Raw genomic sequence first — 27,097 nt, forward strand, 5'->3', positions numbered from 1 at the left:
ATGTGGATGAATACAAGGTATAAATACACAACAATTGAAACAAAGATGAAACAGAGGAAAAACACAGTGAAACACCAGACCAGTTCTTAGTGGGACATTCATGTCACATTACTTTATTATTGATTGTGCATTAGTTTGAGACACATTCAGACAGATTATAGATCATACAGAAGTTAAGTGGCTGTTGGTTTGTACACGTTTGTCTACACAAACAGACATGGAGTTTCACAGGGTACACAAAATGTATCTTTAAAATACAGTTGATTTTAAATATAGTGGTAACCATGATAACCCGAGGACAGATCACACTCCTCTCTCTCTTCAAGCTGCAAAAGAATAAAAACAATGTAATCCAATCCAACATGAGGACTCGGTCTATAGTTCATTAATAATTGAAATCATTATTGTCCTTTTTCCGTCATAAATGAGTTTTGTAAGAAATATTGCAGTGTTCTTGCATCAATGAGAAACATTACCTGCAGGACAAGGGTAGATGTACTGTGTCTCAGCCTGGTCACCTGAGAGACAGAAGAAAATGAACAGACATGGATTAAAAATTAAATATTAAACTTGCAGTGCTCAGTATTACAAGGTGTGAGTATGAGTTTTACTTGGCTGGTAGTAGTCGTAGATCTTGACCACAGCTGGCTTCAGGTTCTGCACTGGCAGCTCCTGTACGACCTCTAAGCTGTGGTTGATGGCGATGTCCTTTGGTAACTGTTGGAGGAAAAACAGACCACAGGATCAGTAACACATCCGCAGAGCGTCCTCCATTGATCCCCACTGTGAATCCCTCTCACCTCCCGGAGGTAGACCATAACGTGGTCCTGCTTTTGTTCAACACGGTCCACCAGCTGGGCACTTTGGAGCTGTGAGGAGACGACACTCAGCTTCATCAACACATGAAAACTCATCAGTTCCTACTGAGCTTGAAGTTTTGTCTAATATCTCACCCGTTTCAGAGACTCTGGGTCTGGGGTAAAGCCAGAGAGCATCTTGATGTCCAGGATCACCATGTTGGTGGTGGTCTCCTCTCCACTGTATCTGCAACAGAACCATAAAAACCCTGTTCTTCATAGGTCTAATACACGCTCTATTTTAATCTAACGCTTTGGGGCCTTTGGTTGCAGTTCGGCTGTTTGAGCTAAACAGTAACTTTTCCCTCAGCACACTGTACTGTTTAAAAATGTCACAAAATTATTCTTCTGCTGTTGTTGTACCTGAATCTGCCCGTCGATTACTTACAGTGACTTAAACTTCAAAGTGAGTTTGGGTCTTTGTGATCTGCTGGTGCACACGGCCTCGGGTTTGACCTCAACACTTAAGGTTGTGACGTCAGTTGGAGTTGGGATGTTGTAGTGAAGAGAAATCTGGAAAACAGACACAAAAGGAAGGTTTAAAGTCCCCCTCCCGCGACCCCTTTTGGTCATTTTAAAACCAGCTCATTAGCAATGCACCTCTGGAGGGTGGGCGGAGACTGTGCTGCTCTGCACCCGCCCAGCCACCTCCTCGCACCCCACCCCCCGCTCGCTGACAGCTGGACATTGTACAATTACAGATTCAGCGCGTTCACCGTAAAACTCCACACTGGGATTCAGTCCCAGAGTGGAACATAGTCCTTGCTCACGGTGCAAGCTGCTCTACCAGGTGAGCTATACCTGTTATACCTTGACAGCTACACCGAGCTGCCAAGCCTTTCACCTCTGAGCCAGATGCAGAGCGGGGCGGGAGCTTGTAGCACTAGTGCCCTCCCCTGGAGCTGTGACACGTCAGCTCCAGTCTCCCTGAAACTGCCAGTTTGCGTCTGCCATTGGTTCACAGCAATTTGAAGGCAGAAAAACGCAGAAATGCAATTTTGCACTTCCTTTTCTGTTGATATGTCCTCTAACACAAGAAAAATGCCACAGGAACATGTGAAAAGCACGAAAAACACAATTTTCACGGGAGGGGGTCTTTAACACAAAAAACTAAACTGAATCTAAAGATTTCCCTTTAAACCTAGATCATTTGACTTTTCTGTATCAGCCCAGTGCTTCCAACCTGAGGACAGTGTCATATGGAGGACGTACATCAACGTATATACATTGTGTTGACTGACCTGCATTGAAGCACATGCAGTGCCCTTCACCTCCAGGCTGTATTTTCCTGTCACGTCAGGCAGACTCTTCTCCTGGTAGAGCAGCTTGTTGTTGTGGTTTACATCAAATGTCAGCTGACCACTGGGGGACTGGACCGTCACTGTGCTCGAACCCTCTGGACTGAAGACCAGAGTGGAGTACAGAGCCAGAGCCTGAAGAGCCACCACTGTGTCCTACAACAAGGTGACAGGTGAGAGATGGTGCGAGGTGATGACTAATGTTGTTTCCATCATCCTTGAACAGAAAAGTCCAACTTGATGCTGTTTGGGCCGTACCTGTGTGGAGGAGAAGCCTCCATAATGGTTCTGCTGGCCCGTCAACCATCTGACGATGCCAGAGGCGTAGCCCAGGTCTTCAGTAGAGGGGGAAGCACTGAGTTTAGCCAGCATAACGTAGGAGCTGATCTCCACAGACAGAGAGGCTGAAGTATCTTCTGCTGTCTGAGACCAGTGGAGGAGACCCCCTAAAAACAGTCGTCCACAAACAAACTGGTATGAGATGAACTGCATTCACAGGGAGTGAGGCCAGAATGATCTCCTGTAGGAGGATGCTCACCTTGTTTCGCTGCCACTGTGTCCAAGTGCTGCAGAAGCTGACCACGGGTCTCCATGTCTCCAGCCAGGGTGAAGACGTACGCCAGCAGAGCTGTAGTGTAGGTGTTGCTGAGGTCACCGATGGACTCTTTGAGGCAGGACAGGCTCTTCCTCATCACATCTTCCTGTAATACAGATTATAAATGAAAATATGTTGTAATGCCAAAGTTATTTTATTCCAAAATAATACAAAACTCTCTTCTCTTCCTTTATCGGAAATGATGTCATGTATGTTACGGGAAGTCAAATACACATTTTGGAATGAGTAAACTCACACTATCAGTGATTTTCATCTCCAAGAAGGCAGCGGTGATGTAAGCACTGAGCGTGATTTCATCTGACACACCTCCCTGTGAAAACAGTGGCAGCATTAACGAATTATAAACTCACAAATTTCAAAAGTGCAGATTTGTAATCAACCATCATTTTCAGCTCACCTTCATTCTGTTGTTGAAAAGTTTTCCAGTTGAAACGAAACAGCCGTTCTTTCTCTGATGAGATTTCAGCCAAACTGTAGACTGCTCAATATTTTTTGGGTCGATGACGACGAAAGACTGAGCTTTGGCAAAAGATCTCACCACAAAAGCCGTCAGCCTGGAGAAAAAACAAAACAAGGTTAGAAAACACCAAACATGAAGCATTGGACCTGTATAATGGCTCTGGATAGGCTACGTCAGGGACTCCCAAACAGTGGTGCTCAAGCTGCCACCAGGGGATGTATGACATGAAAAGGGTAATGGCGGTGCAATGGTGTCATACTTTACTAAGAAATGTGTTTTTACAATGTAAATAGTAAAATTCTAGAAAATTTGTAAACTTGAATTAAAAACATGAGGAATTATTTAAGTCCGATCACTTTTCCGCTGTTTTGCTAAGCCTCCTCCTGGCCATGTGCATTTGTTTCCAACGAAGCTGGTGAGAAATCAATCCATAGAGCGGTAGATAATGTTATATATCATATACAGTGTTACGACGTGTATATTTATGTAGTTCAATCTGTCATAAACAAGAGATTACAGGTTACGGGGCACGTTATGTGGCGGTGCCACAGAGACGAGAGCTGGGACACCGGGTCGGAGGCTCTGATCTTACAAGGTTGGTTTTCAGCCAAAGGACGCTAGGTGGAAGGCAGAGAGCCTCCATTCTCCCTGGAACAAGTTACAAGTCTTTGATTTAACCAACACGAGGACTCTGGAGCTGTTTGATTTAAAGAAGATTTGTAGCTTAACTATGCTACGTTTTTAACCTCAATTCATCATTTTACTTTGACTTCCTGTCAGCGTAGCCGATTTTAATCTGGCCCTCTGTGTTGTGTTTCGGTACGGACTGCCCCAGGTGGGGTTCGAACCCTTGCGACGATGCAAACCATTGTGCCAAGAGGTCAATGACCACTTGGCAGCCAGGTTTGCACGTCTTTTATGGGTGAATGAGTGCACCCGGACCCTCCGTTGTTGGATTAACAAAGATGCAAAGATGCAGAACTGGTTTAAAACGGTTGTTTTTTGCAATTTGATCTGATTGATATTTTCAAGATCTGTGCTATAATCAGTAGCCTGTAGCCTGGTTAATTGTATGAAATTTGATGCCTAAGACTATGACGGTCAGACTAGAGAGACTATGCCTTTTTTTATGTGTCGAGCATTAGGGGTGCATCAGCTTAGTTGGGAACCACTTTTTTGAGATAATTACATGATTATACTGTTAAATTATAACCATAATGACTGATGAGTAGTGATCTGCTCACCAGGTGTTTCCCATTCCTGATCCGAATGTGCTGTAAGCGCCATCACTGTCTTTGTAGTTCAACTGTCTCTGGTAGCCTGTACATGAAACACAAGTTTATTAGGGAATGATGTGAAACAAAATGACAGTTTGAGGCAACAATGGTGCACCAAGACCCTCTGCCTCCAGGACACCAATGATACTGTATATATGCAGCCGATGTCATATCTGGCCCTCTGCGTTGTGTTTCTCACGGCCTGCCCTAGGTGAGGTTCGATCCCACGACCTCCCGCACCAGAGGCGACGATGCTAAGCTCTTCGCCAAGAGGTTGACAACCACTTGGCAGCTTGGATAGCACGTCCTTTATGGGTGGAGTGAGTGCACATCCGTTAACACTCACCCCCACTGAACTCACTCCACCCAGGGCATCCAGGTCACGGCACCCTCTGCATTGTGTTTAATGGATCCTAAGAAATCAGTCATGTCAGCATTAAAGTCCCTGGAAAGTGAAATTGGAGTTTTGTTTCAAAATATATTAAAAGTGTTTGAAATTTATTGATAAAAACATGCAAAAAGACAAATTTCTGTACAGTGCTTAATTTTAGAGGTTAGGGTTTCACAGTTTCACTCTGCTTCAGTGGTCTTTGTTTTTAAGGGCAGGCTTACAGAGGGGGACAACGTGACACACTGGCGTCCCTACTTTCATAACTCCTCCCATGTGCACAGTAATATTATAAATACTTCAAGAATGCCAACGAGCGTCTGCTGCCACTACCTCTGGAGCTACCAGCGCCGCCGGAGCTACCAGTCCACTAGCTTGGTCTCTGTCTTAATAAAATGTAATGCAGACTTATCAGGTCATTGTAAAACATTTATTTTTTGATGTAAATGTGGTGCTATTTGAACATAGTCTATACAGATCCCAGAGGATCCACTTTTAATTCAAACAAACTAATGAGACTGCCACCGTGGGACCAGCCGGCGCCCGGTGGCAAAACTCTAAAAGCCAAAACAGCCACAGTCCAGGTGAACCTCTGCAGCGTCCGTCCCACAGCTGACCGCCACAGCAACGGCTACACCGGCAACAAAACTGAGGGCCGCCGCCCTCAGCACACGAATCTCTGCTTGCCCTGATAGTGTTAGCTCGGCGACTAGCGCTAGGCCCGTTCGTCCTGTGCTGACGGTGGCGGCCCTCATTGTTGTTGCGGTGTAGCTAGCCTTCAAGGCTCCCGCTGCTGTGGCGGTGAGCTGTGGGTCCGATGCTGCAGTGGCTCGGGACCATGGAGGCTCGGGGTGAACGGGACAAACGGGGCTAGCCGCCGAGCTAACGCGTTAGCGCCGGGCTATTAGCCGCCGAGCTAACGCTATCAGGGTAGCGGAGATTCGTGTGCTGTCAGCAGCGGCCCCAGCATATTTCCCTCACTGCTCAGTGTGTATCGGAGACATTCAGATAAGAGCTGGACTCAGACTCCAGCTCAAGCGTATAGCTCAAGCCCGTAGCTGCTCGGGTACGATGTGACAGTTAGCAGTAGCACCAGTATAGTTGGCCAGCCGGTAGGCCATTTGATTGACAGTTGAAACTTGACGAAGCTCAGCAAGTGGGCGGGGCTTCTGTGCCTGCAGCAGACATCCAGAGCTGCGAGAACTGCCTCATTTAGTCATGATTTTAAAACCTAATTTCACCTACTAAACAAATTTTTCTAGCATCCAAAATTGGCAGGATGGTTAATATGTCACATATGTAAAGCCCTTTGAGACAAACCGTTTGTAAAAACAGGCTATACAAATAAAATTGCCTTGCCCTTGCCTCTGTTGCTCACCCTGAGGTTTCTCCAATTCTTCCCTGTTAAAAGGGTTTTCCATGGAGTTTTTCCTCAGTCGATGTGAGGGTCTAAGGGCAGAGGATGTTGTTGTGATGCCATGTGAAGCCCTTTGAGACAAACTGTTTGTAAAAACGGGCTATACAAATAAAATTGCCTTGCCATATGTCTGGGATGTGATTAACTCAGAAAACAAATCCAGTGTCACTTTTCAGGGACTTTAATTATGTCAGCATTAATCATTAATCATGAGCCTAAATTATTTTTAACCTTGGCAAAGTGTGAAGTATTTTAATAACTGTATGTTTCTTTCTGATATGAAATATGTCTTGAGTGTTTGTGATGTGTGAGAGGGTGTATTATGCACTTGTGTATGGATGTTTGAACGCTATGTAAATTGATAATTCTTACCTTTCTATTGTTCTTATTCACCTGCCCAGGGACTACGGATGGAAAGTAGCTAGTGAGCTAAATCCGCTACAAGGCATCTCTTCTCATTTCGAGACTAATGTTATTTTGTACACTGTCCCTGATACAAATAAACGTATTAAACTAAACTAAACTTTCTCACGGCCTGCCCTAGGTGGGATTTGATCTCTCGTCTCCTGCACGGCAGGCGACGATGCTAACCTCTTCGCCAAGAGGTCGATAACTGCTTGGCAGGTTGGTTAGCACGTCCTTTATGGGTGGAGTGAGTGCACATTCGTTACATATAGTCTCTCATTTAAAGTAAATGGTGGCTCATTTCCCACACATGACAGAGCTCCTGCTGATGTTGACGCTCACCGCTGCTCAAGAAGTTGGTGGCCTTCTCCAGGATGGCTGGGGTCAGCTGCTGTGTGTTTTTCAGGTACTGGAGGATGTAGATGTTGGGAGCCAGGAGCGCCATGTTCTGCTCCCCACATCCATACGGCATCTGCAGCAGCCCATCCAGGTTCTTCAGGGCTCGGCCCAAGATGTCGCCTGTGTGAAAACACTGACTCACTCAAGACTGAACATGAAAACAAACCTGATTTTAAAAAGACAACAAGTGACGGTCAGAGTGGTTTACCCAGGACTGATAGTGAAGCACGAGCAGATCCAACAATCACATTCTCAGGAAGCTGTAAGTCTGTTTCCTCCGTCAAAGCCTCTCCTGTGTACAGACGGAGAACAGGAGCTCAAACACACTCAGGACCAAAACAAACACGTCAATTAGATTTAATAGTGGTAAATGGATCATGAAGATCAATGCTATCAAAACCTGGTGTGTCAGTTCAACTATAACATCTTATTGATTAAATATATGAAAACAACCTCATTAGATTTTAGATGCACACTCTAATACAGTTCTCTAACTAACAGCATCTGTCTGTCATTGGTCCAAATGTCTAGTCTAAGTCACCTTTAGGACAGAGCAGCCAGTTGTGAGTCTTTGTCTTCTCGGTTCCTTCAGCCTGAATGAGAAGGACGGAGGGAACAGTGTGAGTTACTAAGTCCTCATCTTGGGTCAATGCCAATAATAATAATAATAATAAGGCACCAACCTTTACAATGAGAGATCGAGTGACCACATCGATACGACCTCTGTCCGGCACACTGACAACCTCATTGCCACATGAAATGTCGGAGGCCACAGCCTCAGCAGACACAGTCACATTCATAGCGCCTAAAAAATAAAATATTACAAAACCCAATAAGTTATATTTAAAAAAAAAAAGTTTTCTAACTAGGATTTCATAGACAGACAGAGAAGTTAAGCAGCTCCTCACCCAGGGCTGAAGGGGCCATGGTCCAGCTGAGGGTCTTGCGCTCATTGGCACACAGACAGGATTTGTACTGGTCACCAGAAAGTGGAGTGAGGGTGTAATCTAAGGAGGGCTCTGGAGTCACAGTGACCTGGTGGTTGAGAGACACAACAATGTACATAAAAAGTAGGGATTTACAAACAGCATAAATGTAGCAATCAACCAAAACGCTTTAACGTTAATGAACTGTAGAGACACCACCATCACACTGTCGATTTAAAAAACAGAAGTTTGATTTATGGAGGGGTATAATTCTACACCTATTGTCTATCATCTTTACTTTGTGTTGCTTATTCTTCAACTTAAAGACACTCAGAGTTTCCCTAAGAAGGAAAACCATGTGCCATTTACTGCACTACAATGAATATAAAGACCCATGAACTGCATTTATGTTGGATTTTATCGACATAATTTCATCTATCCTCATCAAAAGATCAACATGCTAACACGATTGGGTTCAAACAAGGGATATTAACTTATGTTAACGTCACTGTGATGCTAGGGTTAGGGTTATGTGTGCACATTCATTACCATGATGCACTTGGACAGGTAGTTGAAGACGGTGGCCTTCAGTTCAAAGTGCTCCCCCCTGATGATGGAGTAGGGCAGGGTGAGCTCCAGGAAGAAAGGCTGGAAGACGGTGATCTCTTTACGAGGTGCCAAGCCGAAACCCTGAGGGGACAAACAGAAAGCCTCCGTCTCCCAGGTGGTGATGGTGTCTGGGACCGTGATGGGAACGTCCTTTTTCCCAGTCTCTCTGGATGGACAGACACAGAAACACAGACATTTGTAATTAAAAAATTACAAATAAATTGCTTTGACAGACACTAGATCAGTCACAGAAAAACAATGGACCTCCTCTTCAGCACTACTACAATTCAGGCGCGGCGTTATGGGTGGGCCTAACGGGCCTGGGCCCACCCACTTGTACAACTGGCCCATCCAAAATGACAGGGTGAACATAACGTTAGTTAATCTAAGGTTTAATTATATATTTTTATTTCAGATAACTTTACCACAGGTTTAAATGTGTCAGCATTCTGGTGATTTTCATAGTCTAATAAACGCGACTCAACTGAGTTTACCTCCGGCCAGGCAGCGGCCGTAGAAGCCACTCGCCGTCTCGTTGTACGCTGCCTCATTGCGTAACTCTACTGAGTGTGAGCGGCACGTACGTTCACGTTGCTTTCGTGAATTGTAAACAAACAGACGCCCCCTTGATTTTAGCTTCCAGCTGTTTAGCGGCTAATTCAACAGCAGTGATGGATAACTGTACCAGAGAGCCTCAACAACGTAATGAGCTTCATTTGAGGAATAAACGGCAGCTTTTACCTGACGGGAGACCGACGCCTGAGCTACGGTAGCTAACAGTTTTACGTAGTTACTTTTTCTTTCTCCCTCCCTCTCTTCTTTACACACACACTCACGGCCCGGTCATATCAGTTGTAAACCTTGTAATAACAGCTTGTTAAGTACAGTTAACATTATTGTTGCTTCGGTTTGAGTGTGGATTAATTGTTAACGGTTTGTTGTGTAATGTTAGCGGTGGTCTAATAACATATTGTGATGAGTTGGGTTTTAATAACAGCTGATAACGTGACTGTGTAGATGGTGTGGATTGTGATGAGAAGGTGTTGCACATATTTTAAGACTTATCTGTGCAAACCATTGTGCAAAACCTGTTTGTTGTGCCTTTTTGCGTGATAAGATGATTTGCCGAATTCTTCTTCCATTCCTGCTGTTGCGGCTTCCAAACACAAACCTTTAAAGCCGCTGAGAGTATGAGGTTGGGTCCTCAGGTACGTAGATTTGTGACGCGCTATAGTAGATTATGATAAAGATACGCTGAGATCCAAAAATGCTTTTGGTGCATTTATTGTAACAAAACAGCACAGAGCTATCACAGCGCAGCAAGGATGGATAAACGTAAAAATGAGACTGGCGGATTAAACAGGAAAAAAGGGTGATTAATGAATGAATGAGTAGCGGTCAACAAAAATTACGGCTACTCCCAACCCTGACTCTCTCTTTCTCTCTCTCTCTCTCTCTCTCTCTCATCTGTGTCACCGGTGAGTGCCCACCTTTACGCACACACACTTACGCACGCACACACGCCTCCCAGGTGAACCACCCACTCTGCAACACACACACACACACACACACACACACACACACACACACACACACACCGTGCTGTCTATCTTCAGCCTGTATGTCTCTTACACCTGCAGCCTGTTGTCTCAATGTTAACGATGGCAAAATGTCCAGATATTTTATTAGCCTACTTTATGAAAATAAATGTCTGTGAGTTAAAAAGAAGTGGGCTACGCATTTCTGATTTGATTTGGCTTTTCGTGCATTTGGTTAAACACACAAGTAACAGCAGAGAGAGAGAGATACGAGGAGAGAGAGAGGTCCGCTGGGTGAGCTATATTAACTTTTAACGGGAGAGAGAGCGGCGCACCGCGCTGTCAAAGCCCGTCTCAGCAGAAATGGTGTGTGCTTTCAGGGCAATATAGACACGAACGAGTCATTCAGGAATAATTTCCAGCTCTATGTATGTTAGTGTTATTTTTTCCTAAGTAGTGGCCCATCCAAAATGACTCTGGCCCGTCCAAAATTGAAATCTTGGCGCCGCGCCTGCTACAATTCTTTTTAAATGTGGAGTCAGGTGCTCCCTCTTTCGGTTTTATTAACTTTCTTTCTTACTTCACCTTCTCTGTGGTTTCTGGGTGCACACGTCGCTGCAGTCTCATGCCTTTTTTTTTTTACAGGCTTTAATGGGGCGTTTACCTGCTAATCCTGTGTTAATTAGGATCACCTGGCACACACTCTCAACTTACAAGGAGATGGCATTCGTTAATTTAAGTAAAAAATAATAAGGAGATCCGCACACCATAAAGCTCCCATTAGGATATTCATCAAGTGTAACATTTCAAGCCGCTTTTTTCAGATCCAGCACCCAACTAAATGTTTTTTGGGATGTTTGTGTTCTCTCCACATTCATTAATTTGTGAAATTTCATAAGAACGAACGATTTCAGAAAGAATTTAAGAAAATACTGAATAAGATATTGGTGAATGAGGCCCAATGTGAGCAGATAAATGAGGTGTGTACACCTGGTGTATATCTGTGGGCTTAGGGTTTGTAATTTGAAGCATTTTTCCACGGTTTCATGGCTCAACTCTGATATAAACTGATCAGTTGCAACCTTAAAACCAGTCGCCTGTCATGACTGTCGCATAAAAACAATAATGTGTAAATGTGAAATTGTTCAATTAAAAAGGTGTTGGTTAAATACAAATATGATTAAATGGGTGAGGGACCCGTCCTCTGTTGCTCACCCTGAGGTTTCTACAATGTTTTCTCTGTTAAAAGGGTTTTCTTGTGTTGTGATATGTAAAGTCTTTTGAGACAAACTGTTTGTAAAATTGCCTTGCCTTGCCTTAAGTTGTAGCAAATTATGTCCGTGCACACGATAAACTAATTCTCTCATTTAAAAAAACCCCTTGGCATTAGAAACCCACCCCACTTCCACCAGGTCCCAGATCCAGGTCTCGGGGAAGAAAGTGCGGACGGTCTCTATTATTGGAGGATCAGAACTGCCTCCAGAACCAGGTGCACTTCCGAGTCCAGTAACAGTCATCCTCTCTAATACTACAGGACCATCGTAATATCTGTTGCGCATACCTGGGAAGAAAACAGCAAGTATTTTACCAGAGACAGAGGACAGCATTGACACCATTAACCAGAAATTCAGAAACAGATAAGTTACCATAGTTGCCTTGGTGGTATTCCCTTCCTCTGAACATGAGGCATGAAGGTAACCGGATGAACAAGTCTGTTGCCATCTTCATCCCTAAATTCTTGTTAATCCAACAACACATAACCAGGAAAGTTGAAGAGTTTTACAACGATAATACTGTGAGCACAATAAATAATATTCGTTATAGTTAAGTACCTCAAAAACTGTGTAAGCGTCGTCTCTTTCGGAGGGATGAGGCATAATGTACCGTCTTGGTCTCACACGCAAGCATTGGACAGGATCCTGCACCTCGTGTGGAATATAAGATGATTTGGTGACAGGCAACAAGTTGAATATCTGTGAAGAAAAACAGGATTTTAAGTGTTTAAAGTGTTTCTCCTTCAATGTCAATCAACATGAAAACATGGGTTTGTCGCTGAATATGAGGCTCTTCTGTCTTGAAAGGTGGACAAAGTATAAAACACCCTTCAACCCTTTAATTTACAGGCCGTTAACTACGTGATAATGTAAAGAAATAGCTAAGAAATGACACGTAATTGCGTCATAATGTCTAGAAACAGCCTTGATTAGAAATAACGGTCAATTTCATAGTAATGTAGAGAAATATAGCCAAGAAATAACGATTGATTGCATAGAAACAGCCCAGAAATAACAGTCAATTGCAAGGACTTGGTGGAGTAAAATTCTGGCCTTTCCCAAAAAATCAAAAGCATGAAAAGCATGTGTAATCTTTTGCCTTTATGAAAAACATGACATCACTATGAAATTGACCGTTATTTCTAGGCTGTTTCTAGACATCACGTAATTGACCCTTTGTTGGCCTTCTGATTGGTCTGGTGATCCACCAATCAGAGCGCTTCTCCCCATGTCACGAGTTGCGCCGCATTCTAAGGTTGGACAACCCTGGGATGAAACCCTATGAAACGAGATAGGTAGACAGCAATTTTTTCGGCAAAAACTTCTTTTTAATTTTTCCATATGGTTAAAATGTGTGCTTGGGGTACCTGCAATAGTAGCATCATTAGCTACTAGCTAGTGAGTGACCAAAACAATGATTTTCCCCCACTCTTCGGAAAAGTAAGGTAATGCCCGTTCAATCGCTCTTTAGCCACGTCTGTCTTCTATCACGGACACCATTTTTCTGATGTTTAAGTTAATTCAAATTTTCCTTACAAGCAATTTAAATCTGCCTAATTTTCAATGGTTTCCAATGGGAGTTAACCATATATAAAGTGGAGGAAAGAGGAAACTGTAACATCTGGGTGGGTGACTGATGATGTTCATGGTTGTGGAGGACGCTTAAACTTAAGGATCTGAGCATCTTTTAATGGTCGACTGCAGCAGTTACCTGCTCAGCAGTCAGAGTCTTCCCCGGCTCCTTGATGAGGACGCTCTGGTCGACGGCGCTCACACCACAAAGAGAGTCAGGCTGGGTGGTCAGCTGCATGGTGGTCTCCTCTCCTGGGACGGCTGAGGACGGAGAAAACTCCAGAGCAATCTGAATAACACACAGCACATCACCTGGACTTTAGTGGTGTACAGTAAAATGGCTACAATCTCGTCCACGTCACACCTCCATGTGAAAGGTGCACATGTCGTCTTCTTCGCCTTATCCTTCTACTTTTAATCCATTTGTTCTTTTATGGCTCTTAATTATTTATTGATTTTTGTATTCATTTTTTTAATTATCATCATATTTTATTCTTATTACGTGTCTTCTTTTTTGTGAACAACTGTTTTATATGCATTCCAAACAGTATTACGTGTCTTCTGACTTCTTTTCTTACTTAACCATTTTGTGCTCTATGTCTATATTGATCACTGTGCAGCACTTTGGTAAACTTTTATGTTTTGGAAATGTGCTATAAAAATAAAGTGGATTGGATTGGGTTCTTCTTCTTCTTCTTCTTCTTCTTCTTCTTCTTACACTGACCTTGTGACCAAAGCATTTCTCTGTGGAGAAGTCGGCGCTGTGGGCCATCACAGTCTCACTGGGCAGGACAGCGTAAGCCAGAACCTGGACGTCTGGTGCCGAGTCTGGAGTCACAGTCAACTTAAAGGACATGTCGCCCTCATTCACTGAAATAACAAACCAACTGTTAGTTCCATTCACACACCTCCATGACCATGCATCAATAAAACAGCTGTTTGAATAACATCTGGTCGTGATTAAAGCCAGGCGTTACTCACCTGATTGATCTTGAACTTCAATCTGTTTGAATCCTTGCATGACGATGACTCCTCTGGACAAGACCTGGAGGATTTCAGAAAAGAATTATACCAAGTGATGAAATGAAAATATGTGGAACAACAATGTGGTGATACAGGACGGAAATGATGATAATAATCATTTGTTAAATATTTGGCCTGCAGTTTTATTGATAATCTATTATTTTATTGTTGAAATTAATTATTATTCTTTATTTAAGACTGACAGTTAGAAGGTTGAATGGATGTTTGTTGCCTTTGTGTACTTGTTTGGTTTTAAAATTGACTTTAAAAAAAAATATTTTTACATCTAAGATTCATTATAGGTGATTTTAAAAATGTTGATGCTTCATAAATGTTTCTATTAGTGATTGACAGGATTCATTTAGCTAATGTTGTTATAGCTAGGAGGCTAACTGCTCAGATTGCTGTCGAGCAATGTCATGGCAATGCTAACGTTAGCTGTTTTTGTTGGCTCTTGTGTATACAAGGTAGTGTTGTAGTCAAGACCAGGACCAAAGGGGGATGAGACCAAGTCCAAGACCGAGACCAAACCAATGCGAGACCAATTTCAAGACCATCACTGTATCCGGTACCAGTCCTCATAATAATCCTGTGTCTTGATATTTACATTATTCCTCCTCAGTTAAAAAAAAAAGAAAAGATGATTTGATCTAAAATCTGAGTGTTGTTCAGATGGTTACACAAGCAGATACCTTAGTACAACTATTTGAATTATCTGTAACTTATTGAATTACATCACGTGAACCAAAGTGAGACAGTGACAGAGACGTTGTGGTTAAAAAGACAAGACAAAACCAAGACCTTGAAGATGTGGTCTAAAGACCGGACTACAACACTAACAAGGTAATTTAATACTTGGTGTGTGTTTGTGTGTGTGTGATAGTCACTCACCAGATACATCACGTGCATTGAGCCCTGTTTCTCTCCCACTACTGTGTAATGGATGAAGATTTCCTCTTCCTTGTCGCAGGGAAGTGGATCATCCCTCTTCTTCACCTCCAGGTAGCTGGCTGATTTAGTATCGACAGTGGACTCCTGGGCCATGGACACCGTCAGATGTCCATTCTCATAGAAGGGAGTCCTGTAACCACTGTAGGTCAAGGTTGGTTCACTGTGAACCTTGGGTGCAGAAAGGAAAACATTATAAATTGATCTCATGCTGGTTGAGATGGAGAAAAAACCTGGTCACGAGCTACGATAGTTGAACCTTGGTCACTTACAGCCTAAAAAGTATGTGAACCTTTTGGAATCTCCTAGTTTTCTGCATTAATTGCTTTGCTTTCCATTACAGGCCTGAAGTTTGCCAGAGAAAAGGAAAGAAAAGGAAAATGTTTTATGGAGTGATGAAACTAAGATTACATTTTTCTTAGGCATCCGACCTATAGGATAATGTCCAGGTTGGCCGTCTACCAGCTGAAACTCAGTAGAAGTTGGGTAAATATCGAAGTAAATCTAGAACAGAGTGGCTTCAAAAGAAAAAAAGATAATCCACCTTTTGGAGTAGCCCAGTCAGAGCCCAAACCTGAAGCCAATAGACCTACAGATTAGTCTGGGGTGTTTAGTTACTGTTTTGGTGAGCAACCAGAACCAGGAAGAGAGAGATAGGCCTTTCCCGTCAAAATAAAAGCACCAGGCTAATAAAAATGCCATGAAACTTTTTAATTTAAAGAATATAATTTAGCTATTAAGTTAACCTTTTTCTTTTGTTGTATTGTCTATTTTCTAGGTTTTATTTTGGTGAACACTTTTACTTTTTTGAATTTGGGGAATTCCAGATCCGCTCTCCAGACAGGACCAGAATCCAGACAAAATTCAGAGTGAATCAGGCTCTCTGGCTACGCAAGGCTAATACAGATGCTATTGAATGACCTCAAGAGAGCCATTTACATCAGACATCCAATGAACATGGCTGAGCTGAGTTCTGTAAGGACGAATGGTCTAAAATTCGAGTGTTGTGCAGTTCTAATCGAGGAAATGTTTGGTTGAGGTTGTTTCTGCCAAAGAAGGTTCAACCATTTATTAAATCAAAGGGTTCACATACTTTTTCTTGCCACTGTATTTAGGAACCCAGTGGGAACTTACTTTGAGCTGGGCGTCCCCTTGGAAACCTTTTGTGCTGACTGAGAAACTGGCGACGCCGTTTCCGTCGGTGGTGAGATTTTGCAAGAGACGGTTAGACCACCGTTCTCCCTCAAACAAGTAGAGCTTCATGTTGGCGATGGGTGTGTCATCATGGCGAACTGCTTTGACCTGTTGGACGCACAAGAAGTGGTGTCACTGAGCAGACTCGTGTCTTCTGTGGAGAGACGCTGAGCAGGACGACAAACACTCACTTTTCCCTCCATGTCCACTCCCTTGTGATAAATCTTGGGTGTGTCAATGAAGGACAGCTTTCCAATAACATACGTAATCTGGATCCTCTTCTCCTGCAGGCGTGAAACACCTACACAAGAAGTCTCCGTGTTAAAAACGCTGTGTTTTACTTTTCTAATACAAAAACTATGATACAGTAAGACTTGCCTGTCCCTTCCTCTTCCATCGTGGCCTTGAGGCGCAGGTGGTCTCGCACCGCTTTTTGGTCGATCTTCGTGAAAGTTGACATCGGGACGGTAAAAGTGGCACAGCCTTTCTTGTCCGTCTAAGAATTAGAATAAAATTAGATTAGATTAAAACAAAACAGATTCATTTAGCAAAATCCAATGGTTGGCCTCTGTGTTGAAATGATCACGCATCCGTGTTTATGGAATGGAGAGAAAAATGAAATATGGCAGGAATGAATTATGTAAAAATAATGACATAATCCCTTGGTGGTTATACAATAATATATTATTATATCTCAAAACTACAGTCATTATTGTGGAATAAAATTGAAGTTTCATTAAGTTTATTCCTTTAACTAAGCAAACTGAAGACCGAGAAGAGGGTTAATCCAGTAATCTTGAGTTTAATTACTATTTTCATAGTTTAATGCTCCTCCTGACAAGACACAACAATATCCAGTCTCTTTTCTGGTGTCTGTGTCACCTCTACATGAACCTTGTTTCTCACATTCTTTGTCTCCTTGAAGCACGGCGCTGTCACATCAGGGACTCCCTCCGGATTCTCAGGCGTGGCGATCATCAACGTCTCAGTGTAGCGATTAAGAGGTCGGCACATCTCAACTTTAACTGGACCTGGCACAGGCTGCCCATACGTGTACCTAATGTGACGGGAATTAATAAAAGATGTGGAGTAACGTGGCAGATGGGATGTGTTTTTATTTAAAGGGATAGTTCAACATTTTGGCTAATTGGCCCATTGCCATAATCGCTATAGTCATAGCAGTAGGTTCGTTACCTTTAATTGTCGGTGCAAGCTATTTTTAGAACGGCGGGGCAGAGCCGCGAGCTGCTCAGAGCTACACTACAGAGGCTAATGGGATTTCTTGGTTTCCCTCATCAAACTCATCAAATACACAATCCAACAACTCCAAAACACTCTGGTGGACAAGTTGTGACCTGCACATCCACCAAGCTATGCAAAACCGCTGATGCGCGTTGCCTTCAGGGACAGTTTTTCATCAAGCAGTCTCTGTATTTACCTCTAAAATGTCTCTGTTTCGTAACGTTCCATAATGATCTCATAGCGTGGTGAATGTGCAGGTCACAACTTGTCCACCAGAGCGTTTTGGAGTTGTTGGATTGTGTATTTTATGAGTTTGATGAGGGAAACCAAGAAATCCCATTAGCCTCCGTAGCGCAGCTCTGAGCAGCTCACGGCTCTGCCCCGCCGCTCTAAAAATAGCTTGCACCGACAAATATAGGTAACGAACCTACTGCTATGACTATAGGGATTATGGCAATGGGCCAATTTGCCAAAATGTTGAACTATCCCTTTAAAGAGTGCGCTTAAGAGCTCGTACTTACTTGGCACATACTTCAACCTGGACTTGTTCCCGCTCAACGCTTACTTCATCGGGTGTTTCCAGTTTCACGTCAAATTTAGGCAGAACTAAAAGACAAAATGTGGTTGTTAACATTCGTGCTTCGCGACAAAGCAGAGAGCAAAATGCAGCGTGGTGGAAACAGAGATAAAGATGATGTACCATATTTCTCCACCTTGAAGCTGTGATGAACTTTGTCTTCACCGAACGACACGATGATCTGGTAGAATCCCTCACGGGCCTCGGAGTTCAAGGAGTAAGACAGCTGCAGGATTTTACTCTCTGCTGTTTCATTCTGCCATTGTCCAATCAGGTTCGAGTTAACATCCTGTTGAATTATATAAAAGCAGAGGAACAAGAGTTAATGATGACACAAAGAGTAAAGTCATGTGTGTAGTATTTGTAGGAGCATATCTCTTGAAAACAAAACAAGATCATAAAAAACACCATTAAAGAATTTTTTGTTTGTGTAGGGTTTTTTTTTTTTTTGTATATACTGTTACGGCCGGAAGGGGTTCGGCCTTGTGTGTGTCTGTGTCTTTCTCTCCCCCTCCTTGTTCCCCCACAGCTCCACCCAGGTCCCAATCAGCGAAACGAGGCTCACCTGGTCCACTGAGCTAAATACCCTGCAGCTGACACTGGAAGGGGGGGCAGTGCTGGGGACTCCTGGGCTTGCCTGCCTCCCATCATGGCTTTTGTTTGTGTTAGCTTATGTTTATCTTGTTTGTACCTTTATGTTGTGGATTAAATCCTCTTTTAGTTAAGTTAGCGTCTCTGTGTTTGTGTTTGGGTCATTGCTTGGGTCCATTGTTATGCCCCTCCGGGGCCAACGAAGTTCTGGGGCATAACAATTGGAGGCTCGTCCGGGATACGAACAACCATGAGGTTAAGTAAAGGTTTGTAGCTGTAGTAGTCTTCTTTTCAAGATGGTTTGTGATTTAACTGTCTGTCTGTGTTTGCTTGAGAGCTCCCTGTAAGGTAGTCGTCGGGCAGAGTGAGACTCTTGCCACTTTGTTATTTTGCCGTTCTTGTTTTTGGTGGTGAAACCTGGGTGTGGGTACGTTTTCTGTGTGGCAGTGGACCTTGCCTGGGTCCATTGTTCCCTCGCAGAGTTCAACATTTAAAGAAGCCTCCCGGGAAGCCACTGAAGACTAGATAGTTAACCGTATTACAGGGTGCCTCTCCACAACGTCACTCTTCAGCAGAGTTGCACAGCAGCGTAATCACAGTCTCTTGTGGGTTGACGCTACCTCTAGTTTCGCCTGGATTCTGTGTGTAAAATAGTAACAGTAACTTTTGGGATGTGACTTTTTGTGTGGTACCTGCACAGTGCATTTGTTGGGTCGTTCGGTTGCAGCTTAGGTGTAAGTTGGCAACATTTTGTGTAGCAGTGGCTACTGTGTGACCTCTTTTGTGTTGTGCTGTTGCAGTCCACTTTCGGTTGAGTCACTTGTGTATGTTACTGGTTGCTTAGTTGTGGCTTCGTTTGGACCTTGTGTACGTCTCTCCATAGATCAGTGGATCTTTGTGTGATGGAGTTGACTAAGGTCCGTGTCTGTTGGTTAATGGCAGACTGCTTGGAGGCAATTTTGTGTCGTCGCAGTGGCAGATCACTTTGTTTGTTCGGGTCTTTGTGTGTCGCTAGATAGCAACTACTTTGTGTGACCCATTAGTTTGTGGCTGCACTCGGTTTTGTTTGGTCACCTGCAGTATCGTGTAAGTAATTAACCTTCATTTTGTAGTTTCCCTCATGTTGGTAGCCATTTTGGTATCTGGTGGGAGTGGCACCCACTTGTGTGGCTACTGTTGGCTGCTCACTCTCTTAAATCGAGTGGCAGAGTGTTGGTTGGCCTTCTTTTGTATTTTGATCTTGTTGGATCCACTTTGACCCTTTTCGTTTGTCCTGACAGCAGTCCCAGGGTTTACTTTTGATAAATGTATTGTTGGTGTTATTAGTTGAGGCCAGGTTCAGTAGTCCTTTTGTTTAGGATATTGCAATGAATAAATGGTATGGTGTTTTGATGTAACAATCTGGCTCGGTGGATGTGACAAGGAGGGAGACCACACAAAGTTTAACTAAGAACAAATAATTTATTATAACTAAAACATAAACCAAATGTACAATAGGGTGTGGAAGTCTGTAGGATTTATCATGAGTGCAATGCATGGATGAGTGGTCTGTGTGCTGTGGAGGTGTTGAAGGTGCAAAACCAAAACCAAAATGGATGTCAGTGAATGGAAGGGAGAGAAAGAGTGAAGCACATGACCGAGCCTTTATAGGACGGGCCCAGGTGTAGCGAATCAGCTGACAACCCTAAATTGGCTGCCAGGTCAGCCTCCAGCCCATGAGAGGTCGTTACAATACAGTACCTTTATCTGTTTATCTTTATTTTTTGTTTTGAGATACATAATTTAATATACAGTAACTTTAATGTATTACTATCTGTTATCTTGTGTATTATGTTCAAAATGGGAGAAATCAATGAACAGAGTTGAAAAAAGATATATAGAACATATTTTTCACCAAAATATAATGATTTTTTATTTAAGAAAGGTAAAGGAATAAATATGTAAAATGAAGCTTTTAAAGGAAGGTCACGTTGGCCAAAATTTACCGTCTCTTACTGTGACCTTCTCAAACTGAATGACTCATGTTCACATGTAAACACACCTGCATCAGTAGAGGTAGGGACCAAATTTTTGCGATTTGAAACACTGACATCTGACATAATGCTGCTCATGTTTGTTTGGGAAGCACCTGATGTTTCTAGATTCCCAAGCTGAGAAGTTAAAAAGACAGAAGAAACTCTCTGTTTTCTCCTAATTGTATTTTAGTGTAATGTGAAGTGTAAATGTTATGATTCTTACCTCAATTTCAATTGAATCGTACTGCAAAGGGAAGGGAAAGGGAAAAACAAGATGTTAATGAAGGATCAGGTTGGTTCATGATGTTCAGGTTCTAATGAGTCCGGACTAGACATTAAGTTCATTTAAGAAATCTGTAACACTTCAGTTTTGTGTTTGAGTTCATAAAGGCTTCAGCTCATATATTCATGTTTTTTTTTTTTTTTTAAATATGAAGCATGTAACGAATATCAACATGAATGAAAGCAGTTTCATAGAGTCATGAACTGTATTTTCAGCCTCTGTTGCACTATTGACCCTTGATCAGGAGCTGAGTACTTCAGGTTGAAGAAAACAACCATGTCGATCGATCGCCCGCTCCATAACGTAACTAGTGTTTAACTTGGTGCGTGCTCTACTGTACAGTCCGCTAACACTGTGGTTTACAGAAGGAGGAGCGACAGGTCGGTCAAACACTCACCAGGCGAGCGGCGGGTCGAAACTTGTTGTCCAGTGTGACGACTCTGAAATGCACTGAGAGGAATTCAAAGAGATTCAATTAAATGAAGCTTGTGCACAGAATAATCTGCTTCTTCTGTGAACCCTCTGTTGTTTTCACCTTATCTCACTGTGAGTTTAACAGTAATGATGCAATCTGTGAGCAGTAGTAGATACTGTGAGCAGTAGTAGATACTGTACTATGTACTGTCATTTCTCTGATTGGTCATTTAAACTCTTACGCCAGGAGACAGCCATGTGTTTCCCAACATGCAATGGGAACCTGCAGTTGGTAAAGAACTCCAACCAGCAGCCACCTCAATTAATTCATTTCATAAAGTTATTACGTTTTTGTTTTTTTTGAAGAGAAAGGTTTCATTTAATATCTGTTGTTTTTGTGAGGATCAACAACCTAATGTCTTTGGTCTTGTATTAATCAGTCTAGGTTTATGCTTATCTACAATGCCATTTGCTGCTGTTGTCTGTCTCAGGTTTCAATGAATGAAACAAATAAATAAATAAGCTCTAGGAGATTGATTCTGCCCATCCATGAATCATGTTGCCCTGGCCCGACTTTAAACAAACCGAATTGACAATTTCTTGCGTCAAACACAAATCTAGCTCCACATTGACTGGGTGCTCCCATCTAGAAATGGTACGTATACATACATACTATTTCTAGATGGTATTCAGGTGGATTCAGATATTGTGTACAGTAAAGTACAACAACAGTAGGCTATACAGTACAGATCAGCAGGTCAAAATTACCTGTTTGTCCAGGGAGGTAGACTGGTTTATCGGTTTGGACGAACGTTGCTGGTTTATAGACTTTGAACATGACTCTTCTGACTTCTCTAGAGTAAAACGTGTCGCCTCGTACTTCCACCTCGAACTTCTGTACGTCTTGATTCTGCACTACAGGAGCCTGTGAGGGGAAAAAACATCTTGTTTATGTTTTAGTTTATTTAATTTGCACATTATATAACCTGCATAAACAATAAAAATAATTAAATTAAACATTGTGCTGGAGAGGTGGAAGCCAAAAAAGCGGTGGTCTTCAAAGTAAGAAGATAATACAGAAGTTCATAACAGAAAAAATAGAACAGAAAAAAAGAAAATTAACATGGAAAAATTAAAGATGCTGAATTAATGAAAGAAAGAAAGAAAGAAAGAAAGAAAGAAAGAAAGAAAGAAAGAAAGAAAGAAAGAAAGAAAGAAAGAAAGAAAAACAATTTACATAAAAAAATGAAAGGGACTGTACAAATTGACAGATCCAGAAGTGTTACAAATCTTAAGAAACAGCATTCCCCACTCGAGCTCTGGTCGTTAAACGCAACACACACCCATTATAAAGCTGGATTTTGTCAAAAAATGTAATGATTTTAAAACTGCCAAATATCCGAAACTGTTGAAGATATCAATAAGCTGAGTCATAGAGGAACACTTAAAAAGTTTGTCTACAGCTTAGAATTTGAATGAAGTCTCTAGCAGAAAGTATGGTGAAGCTTTAGAGGCTGAAAGAAGTAAGAAGATTTGAAGAGTTTGAATACTGTTCCAAATGCATTCTCTATGGGGAAAAAAAATCAGAAATAGTTGAATATTGCAAAAAGTATGAATATTTGAAAAGAGAAAAGTCATTCCGATAATGTCCCGAAAAGGCTGAACGTTTTGATGTGAGAATTGTTGAAATAGAACAAAGTGGACTAGAAGAAGACCGTAAAGAGGCGGAAAGTAGTAAGAATATAAAAAGAGAATAAAGAAAGTGGCCGAACAGAAGAACAACTAAAGAATGATTTTTGTTGTGTTTCAGTTATAGTTGCTGTGACAAACTGAAAAATAAATGTAAAAGGAAAAAAAGGAGTTGACCTGGAATTGGGTGCAGGTATGAAACTCTTCACTGGCGATCTGTTTGAGAAGAGTTGTGTTCTTTTCTTCAGACATCAGGGTGACGGTCATGACCACGGTCTCGTTGGGCTGCAGGAGACTCACACAGAATTTAGTTTCAGCTCCAGCTTCAATGACTGCAGGAACAGCCACCATGTAGTGCCTGTAGACACAGAGACATCAAGGGGACACCACTGCACATTATTCAGCAAAACAGCATCTTCTCATATTTTTATAAACTCTTAAACAAAAACAAAAAAAACATGTAGGGTTGGGTTATGATTATTTCAGACAGTAAAAAGTAAACTTACGGTCTGGCCACCACCTGACCCACACACATCCAGCTCAAGAAGACACACAGTGTCCGTGTCCACACCTGAATCTGAGGACGACCCATGACTGACTGGGGCGATCCTCAGAGTCAGCAGCCATTAAATAGCCCCTGCTACATACCCCACCCCCACAAACACACACATGTATCACACACACATAGTCGCTCATCATTTCCAGGTATCTTGTTAGTCAATCATTCATAGACTTTACAGTGTTTAATATTGCGCATGAGAAAGACCGTAATTCAGTCAATTTGATCTTCAAATGGTCAAACGGTTTGCTTTGTCATTGTTTGTCATTGTCAGGTTTAAAAACAAAATGAAGGGTCTGTATAGGACCAGGATAGAGATTACAATACAACAGTGTGTGAAGGAGTTCATATTATTAGGTGTTGTGCACCTGTATTAAATCTCTGCATTGTATCGAGTGCTCCAGTTGTTTCTTTTGGGTTTAGACCTCGTTGAAGTGACCCAATTGCACCTTCCTACTTACTGGTCCTATCTGAGAGCACCGATTTACCGGCTGAAGCGCATGAGCACCCTTCCTTTTGGAGAGTTCATATTGTACTTTACACTGTATCTCGCGGTCAGAGATGCTGCTGCTGCTGCTGCATCATCTACACTGCTTCACCATTCATAAGTGGTTTGCTCTGCCCTGTGACGACGCCATGATTAAAGCATTGTCATCACTTTCGGTCACTTTAAGTTGTCATTGTTACAGTATGCTGAGTTCTGCAACACTGCCCTTTACCCAGCGTGGGATGTTTGTTTTAATCATGCAAACTGCTCTTAACCTGAAGAAGGGCCAAAGTTTTTCCCCTAAGTAAACCTCAGTGAGCTGATAAAGGCCTCAAACTTTGCTGAGGGGGTTACATCACAGTAAAAAAACATGTGCTTACTGCTTGAAAAATGGTTCAACTGCTCTTCTAACAGTTTCAATTTGCAAACAACTTTGTAGAATAATTCAAAAACACTTTGAACACCAAACACTTCTTATGCTATAGGTTTAATTCAAATATTTTTGTGTACTTTTCAAATTAATGAGAAGTGATGAGGATAATTCTGTAAGAACAAATATTAAAGGATGGACAAAATTTTATTCTGCAATTATTTCACTTGAGTCTTAATATTTGTAATTTGGTGCATATGTCACACGGCAGTTGGGACTGGCTTTATTGTTTCATTGATGTATAATTTTAGAGTTTTATCCTTGCATGCTTCTTTTATTTATATTGTGTTTTAGTTTTTATTGCATGTTTTAGTTTAGTCCCTCCTCCCTGACCTCCCGCCCTTCCCTCCTCTCACTGCTTTCTCCCCTGTCGACTCCTCCCACATCCTGGACATCATCACCGCATCCAAGACAACCACCTGCTCTCTGGACCCCCTTCCAACGACCCTAACCAAGGCTTGCCTCCCTGTCCTCCTCCCTCACCTCTCCACCCTCTTCAACCAGTCTCTATCCCTTGGTCACTTTCCCACTGTCTACAAATTCGCCTCCATCACTCCCATCCTCAAAAAGCCCACCCTGGACCCAGCCAACCTCTCTAACTACCGCCCCATCTCCAACCTCCCGTTCCTCTCCAAAACCCTGGAACGCATCGTCACCGCCAAACTCCATACCCATCTCTGCATCCTCTTCTCCGCCCCTCTACCCTCGCCTCATAATCCCAGAAAACGCACCATCTCCTACCGCAACATCAAGGCAGTTAACACACTCATGCTCTCCCAGCTCATATCCTCTGCCTTTCCCCCTGACTCCGCCCCCTCCTTCCCTGACGACTATGCCATCATGCTCAACACCATCCTTTCTGACTCCCTGGACTCCCTAGCCCCCTGGAAAACCTCCTCTGTCCATTCACCAACTCCGCCCCCTGGTACACCCCGGAACTCCGCTCCATGAAACAAACTGGTCGTCAACTTGAACGTCTCTACAAAAGAACCCACCTCACTGTCCACGCTGAAGCCTTCAAACAACACATCTCCTCCTACCGTGACGCTCTCCACGCCGCCAAATCCACCCACTTCTCATCCGTCATCAACAGCACCAACCGGAACCCCCGCATCCTGTTCTCCACCGTCACCAAACTGCTCCAGCCACCAGCCCACCCTCCTCCCCTGACCTCTGTAACTCTTTCCTCCACGCCTTCAACAACAAAGTCTCCCAAATCAACAGCTCCCTGACTGCCACCGTCAGTAACTCCTCCTCCCCTATCTCCCTTCCCCCTGTCGACTCCTCCCACATCCTGGACATCATCACCGCATCCAAGACAACCACCTGCTCTCTGGACCCCCTTCCAAAGACCCTAACCAAGGCTTGCCTCCCTGTCCTCCTCCCTCACCTCTCCACCCTCTTCAACCAGTCTCTATCCCTTGGTCACTTTCCCACTGTCTACAAATTCGCCTCCATCACTCCCATCCTCAAAAAGCCCACCCTGGACCCAGCCAACCTCTCTAACTACCGCCCCATCTCCAACCTCCCGTTCCTCTCCAAAACCCTGGAATGCATCGTCACCGCCCAACTCCACACCCATCTCCAGTCCAACAACCTCTATGAACCCCTCCAGTCTGGATTCCGCCAACTCCACAGCACCGAAACCGCCCTTGTCAAAGTCACCAATGATCTCCTCACCTCTGCAGACTCCGGTGCCCTGAACATCCTGTTACTTCTGGACCTTAGTGCAGCCTTTGACACTGTGAACCACTCCATCCTCCTTCAAAGGCTGCGCCAACAGGGTGTTGAGGGCACTGCACTCGACTGGCTCACCTCCTACCTCACTAACAGGCAACAGTTCGTCTCCCTCTCTGTCCACACATCCACCCTCTCCCCGGTCACACAGGGGGTCCCTCAGGGCTCAGTCCTCGGCCCCCTCCTCTTCATCTGCTACCTCTTCTCCCTTGGTCCCTGCCTCCCATCATGGCTTTTGTTTGTGTTAGCTTGTGTGTATCTTGTTTGTACCTTTATGTTGTGGATTAAATCCTCTTTTAGTTAAGTTAGCGTCTTTGTGTTTGGTTTGGGGTCATTGGTTGGGTCCATTGGCCCCTCCAGGCCAACAAAGTTCTGGGGCGTAACAGTGTCTTTTTGGATGAAGAAAAGTGAGCGCCGGGGCGGTGTGGTTAAAGCGGCCGCCCCATGTAGAGGCTACAGTCCTCAACGCAGACATCCCCGGTTCGAGTCCCGCATCGGGCAGACCTTTCCTGCATGTCATTCCCCCTCTCTCTGCCTCCCCCTTTCCTGTCTATCTCACTGTGCTATCAAATAAAGGCCAAAAAGCCAAAAAAATATACTTAAAAAAAAAAAGAAAAGAAAAGTGAGCGCCGTTCGCTACTGTCATATGGACATGCAGTGCTGCACGGAGCCCCGCTGTAACTCCAAGACTCTGAAACTTCTCCCAACCCTTAGTCGACATGAGGGTGAGTAGAAAATGAGTGAAATTTTAATTTGGGGTGAACTATCCCATTAAGATGTTGTTCTGGTATGTGTAATTGATACAAGGTAGAAAAACACAACAATTGAAACAAAGATGAAACAGAGGAAAACACAGTGAAACACCAGACCAG

General features: G+C 43.2%; 1 protein-coding gene across 1 annotated transcript; it reads right to left on the reverse strand.

Moving 5' to 3' along the window:
• Window positions 1–83: 83 nt before the first annotated feature.
• LOC146975412 (alpha-2-macroglobulin-like) lies at window positions 84–23,612 on the reverse strand. The gene is made up of 36 exons (XM_085794795.1): window positions 23,519–23,612; window positions 23,190–23,370; window positions 22,092–22,248; window positions 21,307–21,359; window positions 20,850–20,870; window positions 18,144–18,309; window positions 17,965–18,049; window positions 17,108–17,258; window positions 16,580–16,697; window positions 16,393–16,502; window positions 16,142–16,309; window positions 14,951–15,178; window positions 14,018–14,081; window positions 13,761–13,906; window positions 13,176–13,325; window positions 12,023–12,163; window positions 11,837–11,927; window positions 11,589–11,751; window positions 8,593–8,818; window positions 8,026–8,152; window positions 7,801–7,922; window positions 7,659–7,710; window positions 7,326–7,409; window positions 7,061–7,237; window positions 4,476–4,551; window positions 3,169–3,325; window positions 3,007–3,081; window positions 2,694–2,856; window positions 2,414–2,601; window positions 2,099–2,311; window positions 1,246–1,370; window positions 954–1,044; window positions 801–869; window positions 612–717; window positions 477–518; window positions 84–326 (listed from the first exon to the last, which is right to left on the reverse strand). The coding sequence occupies exons 1-36, from the start codon at window positions 23,602–23,604 to the stop codon at window positions 322–324; spliced, it is 4,377 nt and encodes a 1,458-aa protein (XP_085650921.1). The 5' UTR covers window positions 23,605–23,612; the 3' UTR covers window positions 84–321.
• Between the last annotated feature and the right edge of the window lie 3,485 nt (window positions 23,613–27,097).

The sequence above is a fragment of the Trachurus japonicus genome, chromosome 13 (genome assembly GCF_045865225.1).
Source record: "Trachurus japonicus isolate A0001 chromosome 13, Traja_1.0".
Lineage (NCBI taxonomy): Eukaryota > Metazoa > Chordata > Actinopteri > Carangiformes > Carangidae > Trachurus > Trachurus japonicus.